Source organism: Argopecten irradians, chromosome 4, assembly GCF_041381155.1.
Source record: "Argopecten irradians isolate NY chromosome 4, Ai_NY, whole genome shotgun sequence".
Lineage (NCBI taxonomy): Eukaryota > Metazoa > Mollusca > Bivalvia > Pectinida > Pectinidae > Argopecten > Argopecten irradians.
The window spans coordinates 50,614,878-50,632,543 of NC_091137.1; the positions used below are offsets into that span (position 1 = coordinate 50,614,878).

A 17,666-nucleotide genomic window follows, 5' to 3' on the forward strand; every position below is an offset into this window, starting at 1 on the left:
ATGGTCCCCAACAGTTCGTTATTACCGTGTTTTACTGTATGGTCCCCAACAGTTCGTTATTATGGTGTTTTACTGTATGGTCCCCAACAGTTCGTTATTACCGTGTTTTACTGTATGGTCCCCAACAGTTCGTTATTACCGTGTTTTACTGTATGGTCCCCAACAGTTCGTTATTACCATGTTTTACTGTATGGTCCCCAACAGTTCGTTATTATGGTGTTTTACTGTATGGTCCCCAACAGTTCGTTATTACCATGTTTTACTGTATGGTCCCCAACAGTTCGTTATTACCGTGTTTTACTGTATGGTCCCGAACAGTTCGTTATTACCATGTTTTACTGTATGATCCCCAACAGTTCGTTATTACCGTGTTTTACTGTATGGTCCCCAACAGTGTTTGTTATTACCGTGTGTTTTACTGTATGGTCCCCAACAGTTCGTTATTACCGTGTTTTACTGTATGGTCCCCAAACAGTTCGTTATTACGTGTTTTACTGTATGGTCCCCAACAGTTGGTTATTATGGTGTTTTACTGTATGGTCCCCAACAGTTCGTTATTATGGTGTTTTACTGTATGGTCCCCAACAGTTCGTTATTACCGTGTTTTACTGTATGGTCCCCAACAGTTCATTATTACCGTGTTTTACTGTATGGTCCCCAACAGTTCGTTATTACGGTGTTTTACTGTATGGTCCCCAACAGTTCGTTATTACAGTGTTTTACTGTATGGTCCCCAACAGTTCGTTATTACAGTGTTTTACTGTATGGTCCCCAACAGTTTGTTATTACCGTGTTTTACTGTATGGTCCCGAACGGTTCGTTATTACCGTGTTTTACTGTATGGTCCCCAACAGTTCGTTATTATGGTGTTTTACTGTATGGTCCCCAACAGTTCGTTATTACCGTGTTTTACTGTATGGTCCCCAACAGTTCGTTATTATGGTGTTTTACTGTATGGTCCCCAACAGTTCGTTATTATGGTGTTTTACTGTATGGTCCCCAACAGTTGGTTATTATGGTGTTTTACTGTATGGTCCCCAACAGTTGGTTATTATGGTGTTTTACTGTATGGTCCCCAACAGTTCGTTATTATGGTGTTTTACTGTATGGTCCCCAACAGTTCGTTATTACCGTGTTTTACTGTATGGTCCCCAACAGTTCGTTATTACCGTGTTTTACTGTATGGTCCCCAACAGTTCGTTATTACCATGTTTTACTGTATGGTCCCCAACAGTTCGTTGTTACCATGTTTTACTGTATGGTCCCAACAGTTTTATTCATGTTTTACTTACCACGTTCGTTTTACTGTTTTACTGTATGGTCCCCAACAGTTCGTTATTACCATGTTTTACTGTATGGTCCCCAACAGTTCGTTATTACCATGTTTTACTGTATGGTCCCCAACAGTTCGTTTATTACCATGTTTTACTGTATGGTCCAAACAGTTCGTTATTACCATGTTTTACTGTATGGTCCCCAACAGTTCGTTATTACCATGTTTTACTGTATGGTCCCCAACAGTTCGTTATTACCATGTTTTACTGTATGGTCCCCAACAGTTCGTTATTACCGTGTTTTACTGTATGGTCCCCAACAGTTCGTTATTACCATGTTTTACTGTATGGTCCCCAACAGTTCGTTATTACCATGTTTTACTGTATGGTCCCCAACTGTTCGTTATTACCATGTTTTACTGTATGGTCCCCAACAGTTCATTATTACCGTGTTTTACTGTATGGTCCCCAACAGTTCGTTATTACCATGTTTTACTGTATGGTCCTAAACAGTTCGTTATTACCATGTTTTTACTGTATGGTCCCCAACAGTTCGTTATTACCATGTTTTACTGTATGGTCCTAAACTGTTCGTTATTACCATGTTTTACTGTATGGTCCCCAACAGTTCGTTATTACCATGTTTTACTGTATGGTCCCCAACAGTTCGTTATTACCATGTTTTACTGTATGGTCCCCAACAGTTCGTTATTATCGTGTTTTACTGTATGGTCCCCAACAGTTCGTTATTACCATGTTTTACTGTATGGTCCCCAACAGTTCGTTATTACCATGTTTTACTGTATGGTCCCAGTTGTTATTACTGTTTTACTGTATGGTTCGTTATTACCGTGTTTTACTGTATGGTCCCCAACAGTTCGTTATTACCATGTTTTACTGTATGGTCCCCAACAGTTCGTTATTACCATGTTTTACTGTATGGTCCCCAACAGTTCGTTATTATGGTGTTTTACTGTATGGTCCCCAACAGTTCGTTATTACCATGTTTTACTGTATGGTCCCCAACAGTTCGTTATTACCATGTTTTACTGTATGGTCCCCAACAGTTCGTTATTACCGTGTTTTACTGTATGGTCCCCAACAGTTCGTTATTACCATTGTTTTACTGTATGGTCCAAACAGTTCGTTATTACCATGTTTTACTGTATGTCCCCAACAGTTCGTTATTACCGTGTTTTACTGTATGGTCCCCAACAGTTCGTTATTACCTGTTTTACTGTATGGTCCCAACAGTTCGTTATTACTGTTTTACTGTATGGTCCCCAACAGTTCGTTATTACCGTGTTTTACTGTATGGTCCCAACAGTTCGTTTTATTGTTTTACTGTATGGTGCCCAACAGTTCGTTATTACCATGTTTTACTGTATGGTCCCCAACAGTTCGTTATTATGGTGTTTTACTGTATGGTCCCCAACAGTTGGTTATTATGTGTTTTACTGTATGGTCCCAACAGTTTGTTATTACCGTGTTTTACTGTATGGTCCCCAACAGTTCATTATTACCATGTTTTACTGTATGGTCCCCAACAGTTCGTTATTACCATGTTTTACTGTATGGTCCCCAAACAGTTCGTTATTACCATGTTTTTACTGTATGGTCCCCAACAGTTCGTTATTACCATGTTTTACTGTATGGTCCCCAACAGTTCATTATTACCATGTTTTACTGTATGGTCCCCAACAGTTCATTATTACCATGTTTTACTGTATGGTCCCAAACAGTTCGTTATTACCATGTTTTACTGTATGGTCCCCAACAGTTCGTTATTACCGTGTTTTACTGTATGGTCCCCAACAGTTCGTTATTACCGTGTTTTACTGTATGGTCCCCAACAGTTCGTTATTACCATGTTTTACTGTATGGTCCCCAACAGTTCGTTATTATCGTGTTTTACTGTATGGTCCCCAACAGTTCATTATTACCGTGTTTTACTGTATGGTCCCCAACAGTTCGTTATTACCGTGTTTTACTGTATGGTCCCCAACAGTTCGTTATTATCGTGTTTTACTATATGGTCCCCAACAGTTCGTTATTACCATGTTTTACTGTATGGTCCCCAACAGTTTGTTATTACCGTGTTTTACTGTATGGTCCCCAACAGTTCGTTGTTACCATGTTTTACTGTATGGTCCTAAACTGTTCGTTATTACCATGTTTTACTGTAAGGTCCCCAACAGTTTGTTATTACCATGTTTTACTGTAAGGTCCCCAACAGTTCGTTATTATCGTGTTTTACTGTATGGTCCCCAACAGTTCGTTATTACCATGTTTTACTGTATGGTGACCAACAGTTCGTTATTACCATGTTTTACTGTAAGGTCCCCAACAGTTCGTTATTATCGTGTTTTACTGTATGGTCCCCAACAGTTCGTTATTACCATGTTTTACTGTGTGGTAGAATCAAATACTCTTCATAGATAGAAAGGTCTTAAGGTCCAAAAATTGTGAATTATATTACCCTGGGGTCTTTAGTTTCCCCCTGGGGAGGGGGTTAAGTTTACTATAGTTTATATTGGGAAAACCCATTTTTGAGCATTATTTGGTCATTTGTAATAGGAAATGAGTCAAATGTTGTCAGAATTATCAGTATGAGATGACCATTTAATCCTACTAACAAATTTTCTATGACTAACCCCCAGGGTCTTAGGGGCGGGGTCAAAAGGGGTCAAATAGGCTAAAACTTCAAAAATCTTCTTCTGAAATTCTGGAAATGGTAGAATCAAATACTTTTCATAAATAGAAAGGTCTTATGGTCCTTTACAAAAATTGTGAATTATATGACCCTGAGGTCTCACGTTTCCCCCTGGGGAGGGGGTCAAGTTTACTATAGTTTATATAGGGAAAACACATTTATGAGCTTTTTTTGCTCAATTTTCATTGGAAACGAGTCAAACTTGGTTAGAATTATTAGCCTGAGATAGCATTTTAACATCATACCCATATTGGTCCAGGCCGACCCCTGGGGGCAGAGGGGCGGGGCAAAAAAAGGTCAAATAGGCGAAACTTCAAAAGTATTCTTCTAAAATTCTGGAAATGGTAGAATCAAATACACTTTATCAATGAAAAGGTCTTAAAGTTTGATTTATGAAAATTGTAAATTATATGACCCTGGGATCTCATGTTTCCCCTTGGGGAGGGGGTCAAGTTTACTATAGTTTATATAGGAAAAACACATTAATGAGCATTTTTTGCTCAATTTTCATAGGAAATGAGTCAAACTTGGTTAGAATTATTAGCCTGAGTTAGCACTTTAATATCATATCCACATTGGTCCTGGCTGACCTCCTTGGGGCAGAGGGGCTGGGCTAAAAAAGGGTCAAATAGGCTAAAACTTCAAATATCTTCTAAAATTCTGAAAATAGTAGAATCAAATAATTATAGATGAAAAGGTCTTAAGGTGTTTTATAAAAATTGTGAATTATATGACCTTGGGGTCTCACGTTACCCCCTCGGGAGGGGGTCAATTTTACTATAGGTTATATAGGGAAAACACATTTATGAGCTTTTTTTGCTCAATTTTCATTGGAAACGAGTCAAACTTGGTTAGAATTATTAGCCTGAGATAGCATTTTAACATCATGTCCATATTGGTCCAGGCCGACCCCCTGGGGGCAGAGGGGCGGGGCAAAAAAAGGTCAAATAGGCGAAAACTTCAAAAGTATTCTTCTAAAATTCTGGAAATGGTAGAATCAAATACACTTTATAGATGAAAAGGTCTTAAAGTTTGATTTATGAAAATTGTAAATTATATGACCCTGGGATCTCATGTTTCCCCTTGGGGAGGGGGTCAAGTTTACTATAGTTTATATAGGAAAAACACATTAATGAGCATTTTTTGCTCAATTTTCATAGGAAATGAGTCAAACTTGGTTAGAATTATTAGCCTGAGTTAGCATTTTAATATCATATCCACATTGGTCCTGGCTGACCCCCTGGGGGCAGAGGGGCGGGACTAAAAAAGGGTCAAATAGGCTAAAACTTCAAATATCTTCTAAAATTCTGGCAATAGTAGAATCAAATAATTATAGATGGAAAGGTCGTAAGGTGTTTTATAAAAATTGTGAATTATATGACCTTGGGGTCTCACGTTACCCCCTGGGGAGGGGTCAAGTTTACTTAAGTTTATATAGGAAAAACATATTTGTGAACATTATTTGCCCAATTTTCATAGGAAATTAGTCAAACTTGATTTGAATTATTAGCCTAAGATATAGCATTTTAACATCCATATCCGTCCTCGATGACCCCCTGGGGGACCAGAGGGGCAGGACCAAACAGGGTCAAAATGATTGAAATTTCAAAAAATCCCTCTTAAGTTCACAGGTTTGATGGAAGCAAATACTCTTCATAGTCTAAAAAGTCAAACTCATAAATCACTGACCAACTTCAAGGCCCAGCATTTAGTGTTTATATGTCTTTGATTTGTTTCATTATTTGTTTCATTATATATTCTAACTCAGGTGATCGTTAAGGCCCATGGGCCTCTTGTTTTTAGAAAAAAATATTTTAACTAGATAATTTCAAGAGTTGTGTTGAGGATGTGGTAATGTTGTAGAGGAAGGCCATGAGATACTATCCCACACGACTGGCAGTGAACTTAGCATCAGGGGTGACCAGTCTTAACACAGAGACCCACCAACAGGGCTACCTAATGGTGGAAACCAACTACAGGGTGTACGCTTACACAGGTAAACCAACTACAGGGTGTACACTTACACAGGTAAACCAACTACAGGGTGTACACTTACACAGGTAAACCAACTACAGGGTGTACACTTACACAGGTAAACCAACTACAGGGTGTACACTTACACAGGTAAACCAACTACAGGGTGTACACTTACACAGGTAAACCAACTACAGGGTGTACACTTACACAGGTAAACCAACTACAGGGTGTAGTACACTTACACAGGTAAACCAACTACAGGGTGTACACTTACACAGGTAAACCAACTACAGGGTGTACACTTACACAGGTAAACCAACTACAGGGTGTACACTTACACAGGTAAACCAACTACAGGGTGTACGCTTACACAGGTAAACCAACTATGGAGTGTACACTTACACAGGTAAACCAACTACAGAGTGTACACTTATACAAGTAAACCAACTACAGGGTGTACGCTTACACAGGTAAACCAACTACAGGGTGTACGCTTACACAGGTAAACCAACTATGGAGTGTACACTTACACAGGTAAACCAACTACAGAGTGTACACTTATACAAGTAAACCACTACAGGGTGTACGCTTACACAGGTGTAAACCAACTACAGGGTGTACGCTTACACAGGTAAACCAACTACAGGGTGTACACTTACACAGGTAAACCAACTACAGAGTGTACACTTACACAGGTAAACCAACTACAGAGTGTACACTTATACAAGTAAACCAATTACAGGGTGTACGCTTACACAGGTAAACCAACTACAGGATATATGCTTACACAGGTAAAGGCAACTTATTATTAAAGCTTTGATACAATTTAACACAGCACTCACCCATATACCTACAAGAATATGCTGTCACTGAAATACAATGCATGTAGTTGATAACTGTACAGATTTTAGTGCAGTCAGATTTTAGTGCATTATTTACATGGATATCATTTTAAACAATTGTGGTTAGATACCAGAAATACCCTGTACATGAATTGGAGTTTTAAAGTTAGTACCAAAAGTGCTACTGTTCAATAAAAATATCGCTAACAGAAGTACATTTACAGTATTCAGAACTGAAGTATACAGTTATTGATTTTCATTGTTAATCATTGTGATGTATTATAATTATCCTGTACTGATATGAATTTTAACTCCTTGATTTCAGACTCGCCACTTAAGGTCGCTTTGGTAGCCCTGTTCTGTGAAATGCTGTACAGGTGAGCAATGAGAAAGAGGAGGCAGGAGTATGTATAGCCTTGTGATGTATCAGTCTCACTGTGTATACATCCATAGATGAGTAATTATATATAACAGACTATCAGAATATTGCATTTAAACATTCATTTCTATACATCCTTCCATAGACACAAACCTCAAAACAAGAGAATAGATGCTTTTAGTTAATAAGTCACCTGACCATAGGTCCTGGTGACCTATTCCTATTGTCTTTTGTCGTTGTCGTGCGTCGTGTGTCGTGCATTTACATTTGCTTGTTATAACTTGAGTAAATATAAACGGAGCATAATGAAACTTTGTGTGTAGACCAACATTGGTAATATCTTGGACAAGTTTGAAAATCAGGGTGATTTGACTGTAATTTTTGAAATTATTGCCCTTTGTACTACTAATTATTATTGGACCTTGTGAACGTGATAACTTGAGTAAATGTAAACCGAGCTAATGAAACTTTGAATGTAGACCTATTAGATCTATGTTCCTAATTCATGAACAAAATATATCTGTTGGCTAGTAAATGACATAACTACTTTGTATCAAATATAAGGTGACAGTTAAGGCCTGTTGGCCTCTTGTTTATTTTTGTAGGCATTAAAGCTATATGTGTGTTTAATATATTCAGAAAGCTCAACTGGATTTGATATTGATGAGATCGCGGTATTTGGTTCTAAAAATCTCCCAATTAATTTTTTTAAGGTTCCCGAACATGGCTGTTGGCAATTTGTCTAGAGAAAGTGTGAGAGAGGCGTTGTGTCGAGGAATCACAGCAGAGCAGGTAAATAAAGTCTGATTAGAATGGGAGGATTGGAATAGTGTCAGAAAGGACATGAGCTGTTAGTTAAACAACTGAACGGGTGGTGTACAGTTACAGAGGTGTTGGAGGAAAGTCGGAGTACCTAGAGAAAAACCACTGACCAATGGTCCTCAGTTGTTGAGATGTTCTGACATATTGGTCTTTCAGTTTCAGGCAACATTTATATTAATAGCTCATTTTTGGTTATAATGACGTCGATTGATATCTAATAGTTGATAGAACAGAATAATTTATATGTTGGTATACTAAAAGCCAAATTAAAACCTCAGACTTTTTAGAATTTTAACTCACCAAATATTAACTTTTAGTTTCCATGGCCAAATCGCCAAATATTACGAACATGAAAAATTCCCGCTATATGGTATGTTAGATGTGTTTAGGTCCCAGGTATTATAACATGAGTGTTTGTTTCTTATTTCAGATTATCAGTTTCCTCAAAAGCCATGCACACCCAAAGATGCTGAAACAGGTTCTTACTGATTTTAAACAAATATATGTATAGTTAGGGTCTGTCAACTTTGAAACATGTTATATTAATCAAGTGATTAAATTGTTGTATTTTAAATCTTGACATCCCTGATGCAATTGATATATTTGTGTAGTGTTGCAGTTGTAGTTGCCATGGAAACTCAAATATGCATAAATCATGCAAATGTGAAGATTTTGTTGCAGTCATTAATGGATATTTTTCACCCAATTTTTCATATATTAATTATCAATGAGAAAATTCTTGAACAATTTACCAACTGTATATTCTTCCATTGATTTTATCCGATATGTTTATACATAAATACATCAAACTCTAGGATTGATTTGTGTTATTTAGTCATATATTTGACAGTTACTATGATGAAATAGCAACTGTAGCAGCAAGAAGGATTAACTTTCGTAACTTCATATTCTAAATGCAAATAATTTGATTTTTGCATCAATGTACTTAATAAAAGTTTGATGGATTTAGGAGCCAAACAGGGCCAAACCCAAACAAATTCCTTTATCTAAAGCTCGGTGTAGTGGCATATACATGATGGGGAAATAGATAATTTTACTGACCGGGTCGGTTGTAAACTTAGAGGATAATTAACATTTGTGACGGGTCGGTTGTATACTTAGAGGATAATTAATATTTGTGACAGGTCGGTTGTATACTTAGAGGATAATTAACATTTGTGACAGGTCGGTTGTATACTTAGAGGATAATTAACATTTGTGACTGGTCGGTTGTATACTTAGAGGATAATTAACATTTGTGACAGGTCGGTTGTATACTTAGAGGATAATTAACATTTGTGACGGGTCGGTTGTATACTTAGAGGATAATTAACATTTGTGACAGGTTGTTGTATACTTAGAGGATAATTTAACATTTACGACGGTTGGTTTGTATACTTAGAGGATAAGTAACATTTGTGACGGGTTGGTTTTATACTTAGAGGATAATTAACATTTGTGACAGGTCTGTTGTATACTTAGAGGATAATTTACATTTGCGACGGGTTGGTTTTATACATAGAGGATAAGTAACATTTGTGACGGGTTGGTTTTATACTTAGAGGATAATTAACATTTGTGACGGGTTGGTTTGTATACTTAGAGGATAATTAACATTTGTGACGGGTCGGTTGTATACTTAGAGGATAATTAACATTTGTGACTGGTTGGTTGTATACTTAGAGGATAATTAACATTTGTGACTGGTTGGTTGTATACTTAGAGGATAATTAACATTTGTGACTGGTTGGTTGTATACTTAGAGGATAATTAACATTTGTGACGGGTCGGTTGTATACTTAGAGGATAATTAACATTTGTAGAGGATAATTAGAACATTTGTGACAGGTCTGTTGTATACTTAGAGGATAATTAACGTTTGTGACGGGTCGATTGTATACTTAGAGGATAATTAACATTTGTGACGGGTCGGTTGTATACTTAGAGGATAATTAACATTTGTGACTGGTTGGTTGTATACTTAGAGGATAAGAGGATAATTAACATTTGTGACGGGTTGGTTTTATACTTAGAGGATAATTAACATTTTTGTGACGGGTCGGTTGTATACTTAGAGGATAATTACCTTTTGTGACGGGTCTGTTGTATACTTAGAGGATAATTAACATTTGTGACTGGTCTTAGAGTTGTATACTTAGAGGATTTTAATTAACATTTGTGACAGGGTCGGTTGTATACTTAGAGGATAATTAACATTTGTGACAGGGTCGGTTGTATGACTTAGAGGATAATTACCATTTGTGACAGGTCGGTTGTATACTTAGAGGATAATTAACCATTTGTGACAGGTCGGTTGTATACTTAGAGGATAATTAACATTTGCGACGGGTTGGTTTGTATACTTAGAGGATAATAACATTTGTGACGGGTCGGTTGTATACTTAGAGGATAATTTAACATTTGTGACGGGTTCTGTTGTATACTTAGAGGATAATTAACATTTGTGACAGGTCGTGTTGTTTGTATACTTAGAGGATAATTAACATTTGTGAGCAGACAGGTCAGTTGTTGTATACTTAGAGGATAATTAACATTTGTGTCCCAGGATAATTAACATCAGTTGTATACTTAGTGGATAATTAACATTTGTGACGGGTCGGTTGTATACTTAGAGGATAATTAACATTTGTGACTGGTTGGTTGTATACTTAGAGGATAATTTTAACATTTGTACTTAGAGGTAATAACATTTGTGACAAGTCGGTTGTATACTTAGAGGATAATTAACATTTTGTGACTGGTCCGTTGTATACTTAGAGGATAATTATCACATTTGTGACTGTCTGTTGTATACTTAGCAGGATAATTAACATTTATGACGGGTTGGTTGGTATACTTAGGGGATAATTAACACTTATGACGGGTTGGTTCTGTTATACTTAGCGAGGATAATTAACATTTGTGACAGGTCAGTTGTATACCTAGAGGATAATCATAACATATGTGACTGGGTCTGTTGTATACTTAGAGGATAATTAACATTTATGACGGGTTGGTTGTATACTTAGGGGATAATTAACATTTGTGACGGGTTGGTTGTATACTTAGAGGATAATTAACATTTGTGACAGGTCAGTTGTCCAAATACTTAGAGGATAATTAACATTTGTGAACGGGTTCGGTTTTATACTTAGAGGATAATTAACATTTGTGACACTGGTCAGATAGTTGTATACTTAGAGGATAATTAACGTTGTGAAACGGGTCGGTTGTGATACTTAGAGGATAATTAACATTTGTGACAGGTTGGTTGTATACTTAGAGGATAATTAACATTTGTGACGGGTTGGTTGTATACTTAGAGGATAATTAACATTTGTGACTGGTCTGTTGTATACTTAGAGGATAATTAACATTTGTGACAGGTCTGTTGTATACTTAGAGGATAATTTAACATTGTGCGACAGGTTGGTTTTATACTTAGTGGATAATTAACATTTGTGACGGGTTGGTTTTATACTTAGAGGATAATTGACATTTGTGATGGGTTGGTTTTATACTTAGAGGATAGTTAACGTTTGTGACGGGTTGGTTGTATACTTAGAGGATAATTAACATTTGTGACAGGTCAGTTGTATACTTAGAGGATAATTTACATTTGTGACGGGTCAGTTGTATACTTAGAGGATAATTAACATATTTGTGACAGGTCGGTTGTATACTTAGAGGATAATTAACATTTGTGACAGGTCAGTTGTATACCTAGAGGATATTTAACATATGTGGACTGGTCTGTTGTATACTTAGAGGATAATTAACATTTATGACGGTTGGTTGTATACTTAGGGGATAATTAACATTTGTGACGGGTTGGTATTTATACTTAGAGGATAATTAACATTTGTGACAGGTCAGTTGTATACTTAGAGGATAATTAACATTTGTGACGGGTTGGTTTTATACTTAGAGGATAATTAACATTTGTGACAGGTCAGTTGTATACTTTAGAGGATAATTAACGTTTTGTGACGGGTCCGGGTTGTATACTTAGAGGATAATTTAACATTTGTGACAGGTTGTTTTGTATACTTAGAGGATAATTAACATTTGTGACGGGTTGGTTGTATACTTAGAGGATAATTAACATTTGTGACTGGTTGGTTGTATACTTAGAGGATAATTAACATTTGTGACGGGTCGGTTGTATACTTAGAGGATAATTAACATTTGTGACTGGTTTGGTTGTATACTTAGAGGATAATTAACATTTGTGACAGGTCGGTTGTATACTTAGAGGATAATTAACATTTGTGACTGGTCCGGGTTGTATACTTAGAGGATAATTAACATTTGTGACTGGTACTGTTGTATACTTAGAGGATAATTAACATTTATGACGGGTTGGTTGTATACTTAGGGGATAATTAACATTTATGACGGGTTGGTTGTATACTTAGAGGATAATTAACATTTGTGACAGGTCAGTTGTATACCTAGAGGATAATTAAACATTATGTGACTGGTCTGTTTGTATACTTAGAGGATAATTAACATTTATGACGCGGTTGGTTGTATACTTAGGGGATAATTAACATTTTGTGACGGGTTTTGGTTGTATACTTAGAGGATAATTAACATTTGTGACAGGTCGAGTTGTATACTTTAGAGGATAATTAACATTTTGTGACGGGTTGGTTTTATACTTAGAGGATAATTAACATTGTGACAGGTCAGTTGTATACTTAGAGGATAATTAACGTTTGTGACGGGTCGGTTGTATATCTACTTAGACAGGATAATTAACATTTGTGACAGGTTGGTTGTATACTTAGAGGATAATTAACATTTGTGACGGGGTTGGTTGTATACTTAGAGGATAATTAACATTTGTGACGGGTCTGTTGTATACTTAGAGGATAATTAACATTTGTGACAGGTCTGTGTTGTTATACTTAGAGGATAATTTACATATTTGCGACAGGTTGGTTTTATACTTAGTGGATAATTAACATTTGTGACGGGTTGGTTTTATACTTAGAGGATAATTGACATTTGTGATGGGTTGGTTTTATACTTAGAGGATAGGTTAACGTTTGTGACAGGGTTGGTTGTATACTTAGAGGATAATTAACATTTGTGACAGGTCAGTTGTATACTTAGAGGATTTTAATTTACATTTGTGACGGGTCTCAGTTGTATACTTAGAGGATAATTAACATTTGTGACAGGTCGGGTTGTATACTTAGAGGATAATTAACATTTGTGACAGGTCAGTTGTATACCTAGCAGGATATTTAACATATGGTGACTGGTCTGTTTGTATACTTAGAGGATAATTAACATTTTATGACGGGTTGGTTGTATACTTAGGGGATAATTAACATTTGTGACGGGTTGGTTTGTATACTTAGAGGATAATTAACATTTGTGACAGGTCAGTTTGTATACTTAGAGGATAATTAACATTTGTGACGGGTTGGTTTTATACTTAGAGGATAATTAACATTTGTGACAGGTCAGTTGTATACTTAGAGGATAATTAACGTTTGTGACAGGTCGGTGTATAACAACAGGTTGGTTGTATACAGGAGGCATACATTAACATTTGTGTGACAGGTTGGTTGTATAACTTAGAGGATAATTAACATTTGTGACGGGTTGGTTGATATACTTAGAGGATAATTAACATTTGTGACTGGTTGGTTGTATACTTAGAGGATAATTAACATTTGTGACCAGGTCTGTTGTATACTTAGAGGATAATTTACATTTGCGACAGGTTGGTTTTATACTTAGTGGATAATTAACATTTGTGACGGTTTGTTTTTTTATACTTAGAGTGATAATTGGACATTTGTGATGGGTTGGTTTTATACTTAGAGGATACTTAACGTTTGTGACGGGTTGGTTGTATACTTAGAGGATAATTAACATTTGTGACAGGTCAGTTGTATACTTAGAGGATAATTTACATTTGTGACGGGTCAGTTGTATACTTAGAGGATAATTAACATTTGTGACAGGTCGGTTGTATACTTAGAGGATAATTAACATTTGTGACAGGTCAGTTGTATACTTAGAGGATAATTAACATTTGTGACAGGTCTGTTGCATACTTAGAGGATAATTAACATTTTGTGACTGGTCGGTTGTACTTGTATACTTAGAGGATAATTAACATTTGTGACGGGTCGGTTGTATACTTAGAGGATAATTAACATTTGTGACTGGTTGGTTGTATACTTAGAGGATAATTAACATTTGTGACTGGTTGGTTGTATACTTAGAGGATAATTAACATTCCGTGACGGGTCGGTTGTATACTTAGAGGATAATTAACATTTGTGACAGGACTGTTGCATACTTAGAGGATAATTAACGTTTGTGACGGGTCGATTGTATACTTAGAGAGGATAATTACCATTTGTGACAGGTCGGTTGTATACTTAGAGGATAATATACATTTGCGACGGGTTGGTTTTATACTTAGAGGATAAGTAACATTTGTGACGGGTCGGTTGTATACTTAGAGGATAATTAACATTTGTGACAGGTCTGTTGTATACTTAGAGGATAATTAACATTTGTGACAGGTCAGTTGTATACTTAGAGGATAATTAACATTTGTGACAGGTCTGTTGTATAGTAAAGAGGATAATTAACATTTGTGACGGGTCGGTTGTATACTAAGAGGATAATTAACATTTGTGACGGGTTGGTTTTATACTTAGAGGATAATTAACATTTTTTGTGACGGGTCGGTTGTATACTTAGGGGATAATTAACATTTGTGACTGGTCCGTTGTATACTTAGAGGATAATTAACATTTGTGACTGGTCTGTTGTATACTTAGAGGATAAATTAACATTTATGACGGGTTGGTTGTATACTTAGGGGATAATTAACATTTATGACGGGTTGGTTGTATACTTAGAGGATAATTAACACATTTTGTGACAGGTCAGGTTGTATACCTAGAGGATAATTAACATTTGTGACTGGTCTGTTTGTATACTTAGAGGATAATTAACATTTATGACGGGTTGGTTGTATACTTAGGGGATAATTAACATTTGTGACGGGTTGGTTGTATACTTAGAGGATAATTAACATTTATGACAGGTCAGTTGTATACTTAGAGGATAATTAACATTTTGTGACGGGTTGGTTTTATACTTAGAGGATAATTAACATTTGTGACAGGTCAGTTGTATACTTAGAGGATAATTAACGTTTATGACGGGTCGGTTGTATACTTAGAGGATAATTAACATTTGTGACAGGTCTTTGTATACTTAGAGGATAATTAACATTTGTGACGGGTTGGTGACTTAGAGGATAATTAACATTTGTGACTGGTCTGTTGTATACTTAGAGGATAATTAACATTTTGACAGGTCGGTTGTATACTTGATAATTTACTTAGTTTTATACTTAGTGGATAATTAACATTGTGACGGGTTGACAGGATAATTGACATTTTGTGATGGGTTGGTTTTATACTTAGAGGATAATTAACACTTTGTGACATTTGTGACAGGTCAGTTGTATACTTAGAGGATAATTAACATTTGTGACGGTCAGTTGTATACTTAGAGGATAATAACTTAGAGGACAGGTCGGTTGTATACTTAGAGGATAATTAACATTTGTGACAGGTCAGTTGTATACTTAGAGGATAATTAACATTTGTGACAGGTCTGTTGCATACTTAGAGGATAATTAACATTTGTGACGGGTCGGTTGTATACTTAGAGGATAATTAACATTTGTGACTGGTCGGTTGTATACTTAGAGGATAATTAACGTTTGTGATGGGTCGGTTGTATACTTAGAGGATAATTAACATTTGTGATGGGTCGGTTGTTTACTTAGAGGATAATTAACATTTGTGACTGGTTGGTTGTATACTTAGAGGATAATTAACATTTGTGACTGGTTGGTTGTATACTTAGAGGATAATTAACATTTGTGACTGGTTGGTTGTATACTTAGAGGATAATTAACATTCGTGACGGGTCGGTTGTATAACTTAGAGGATAATTAACATTTGTGACAGGTCTGTTGTATACTTAGAGGATAATTAACGTTTGTGACGGGTCGATTGTATACTTAGAGGATAATTAACATTTGTGACGGGTCGGTTGTATACTTAGAGGATAATTAACATTTGTGACTGGTTGGTTGTATACTTAGAGGATAATTAACATTTGTGACGGGTTGGTTTTATACTTAGAGGATAATTAACATTTTTGTGACGGGTCGGTTGTATACTTAGAGGATAATTACTTTTGTGACGGGTCTGTTGTATACTTAGAGGATAATTAACATTTGTGACTGGTCAGTTGTATACTTAGAGGTGTTACATTAACGAATAACAGAAAGGAGAAAACCAGCAGCTAAATTCAAAACACAATTTAATTATATATACAATATTATACAGAGATGGTTTACAATATCTAAAGTAATTGGTGGTGGTACAAGACTAGTACGATGATTTAAAGTGTTACTTATCTGTATGCGAATGTCCTGGTATAATCCTTGATCCTTCCAGGTTTCAAATTAACAATAATCACAAATCCACAAGGAAATTGAATGTCCACCGATGATTTGTAAAGTTCCAGGCAATATGAATAAATCCAAACAAAGTGTTGTAATAATCCACAGATAAAGTCACAATAGCTCTCCCAATAGAATCTTATATGGCGCTGTACAATTCTTGATATGTCTTATTACAGGTCTCATTACAGTTCTGATTAGCCTTGGACAGCTGGAAATATCTAGAAATATCTAACTAAAAACAGTAAACAAGTAAACACACATAACTTTCTGGAAATAGATCATTCTAGATCTCTACTTAAAATCAACATGTTTACAAACATATTTGTTTATACATGATTATATTCTAGAAAGTTCTATAACCTAAATCAATGATATGACCTTCATAGGATGTATTGATAAAAAAAGCTATAGGAGTTATCTCCCTTATCTCATAACTACATGTATTTAGTGTCATACATAACAGAGGATAATTAACATTTATGACAGGTCTGTTGTATACTTAGAGGATAATTTAACATTTGTGACGGGTTGGTTTTATACTTAGAGGATAATTAACATTTGTGACGGGTCTGTTGTATACTTAAAGGATAATTAACATTTGTGACGGGTCTGTTGTATACTTAAAGGATAATTAACATTTGTGACGGGTCTGTTGTATACTTAGAGGATAATTAACATTTGTGACGGGTCGGTTGTATACTTGAGGATAATTAACATTTGTGACAGGTCGGTTGTATACTTAGAGGATAATTAACATTTGTGACAGGTCGGTTGTATACTTAGAGGATAATTAACGTTTGTGACGGGTTGGTTTTATACTTAGAGGATAATTAACATTTGTGACTGGTCTGTTTGTATACTTAGAGGATAATTAACATTTGTGACGGGTCAGTTGTATACTTAGAGGATAATTAACATTTGTGACAGGTCTGTTGTATACTTAGAGGATAATTAACATTTGTGACGGGTCTGTTGTATACTTAGAGGATAATTAACATTTGTGACAGGTCCGTTGCATACTTAGAGGATAATTAACATTTGTGACAGGTCCGTTGCATACTTAGAGGATAATTAACATTTGTGACAGGTCCGTTGCATACTTAGAGGATAATTAACATTTGTGACGGGTCTGTTG

The 17,666-nt window shown here is 35.9% G+C and overlaps 1 protein-coding gene across 2 annotated transcripts in view; it reads left to right on the top strand.

Annotated features, from left to right (window-relative positions):
• LOC138321961 (general transcription factor IIH subunit 4-like) overlaps nucleotides 1-17,666 on the top strand; it is a 49,115-nt gene that overhangs the window by 25,539 nt on the left and 5,910 nt on the right. For both annotated transcript variants that reach the window (XM_069266010.1, XM_069266011.1), the window contains 4 exons: nucleotides 5,851-5,983; nucleotides 7,132-7,183; nucleotides 7,899-7,977; nucleotides 8,438-8,485. In XM_069266010.1, coding sequence (XP_069122111.1) covers nucleotides 5,851-5,983; nucleotides 7,132-7,183; nucleotides 7,899-7,977; nucleotides 8,438-8,485 — 312 coding nt within the window. The remainder of the gene's footprint in view (nucleotides 1-5,850; nucleotides 5,984-7,131; nucleotides 7,184-7,898; nucleotides 7,978-8,437; nucleotides 8,486-17,666) is intronic.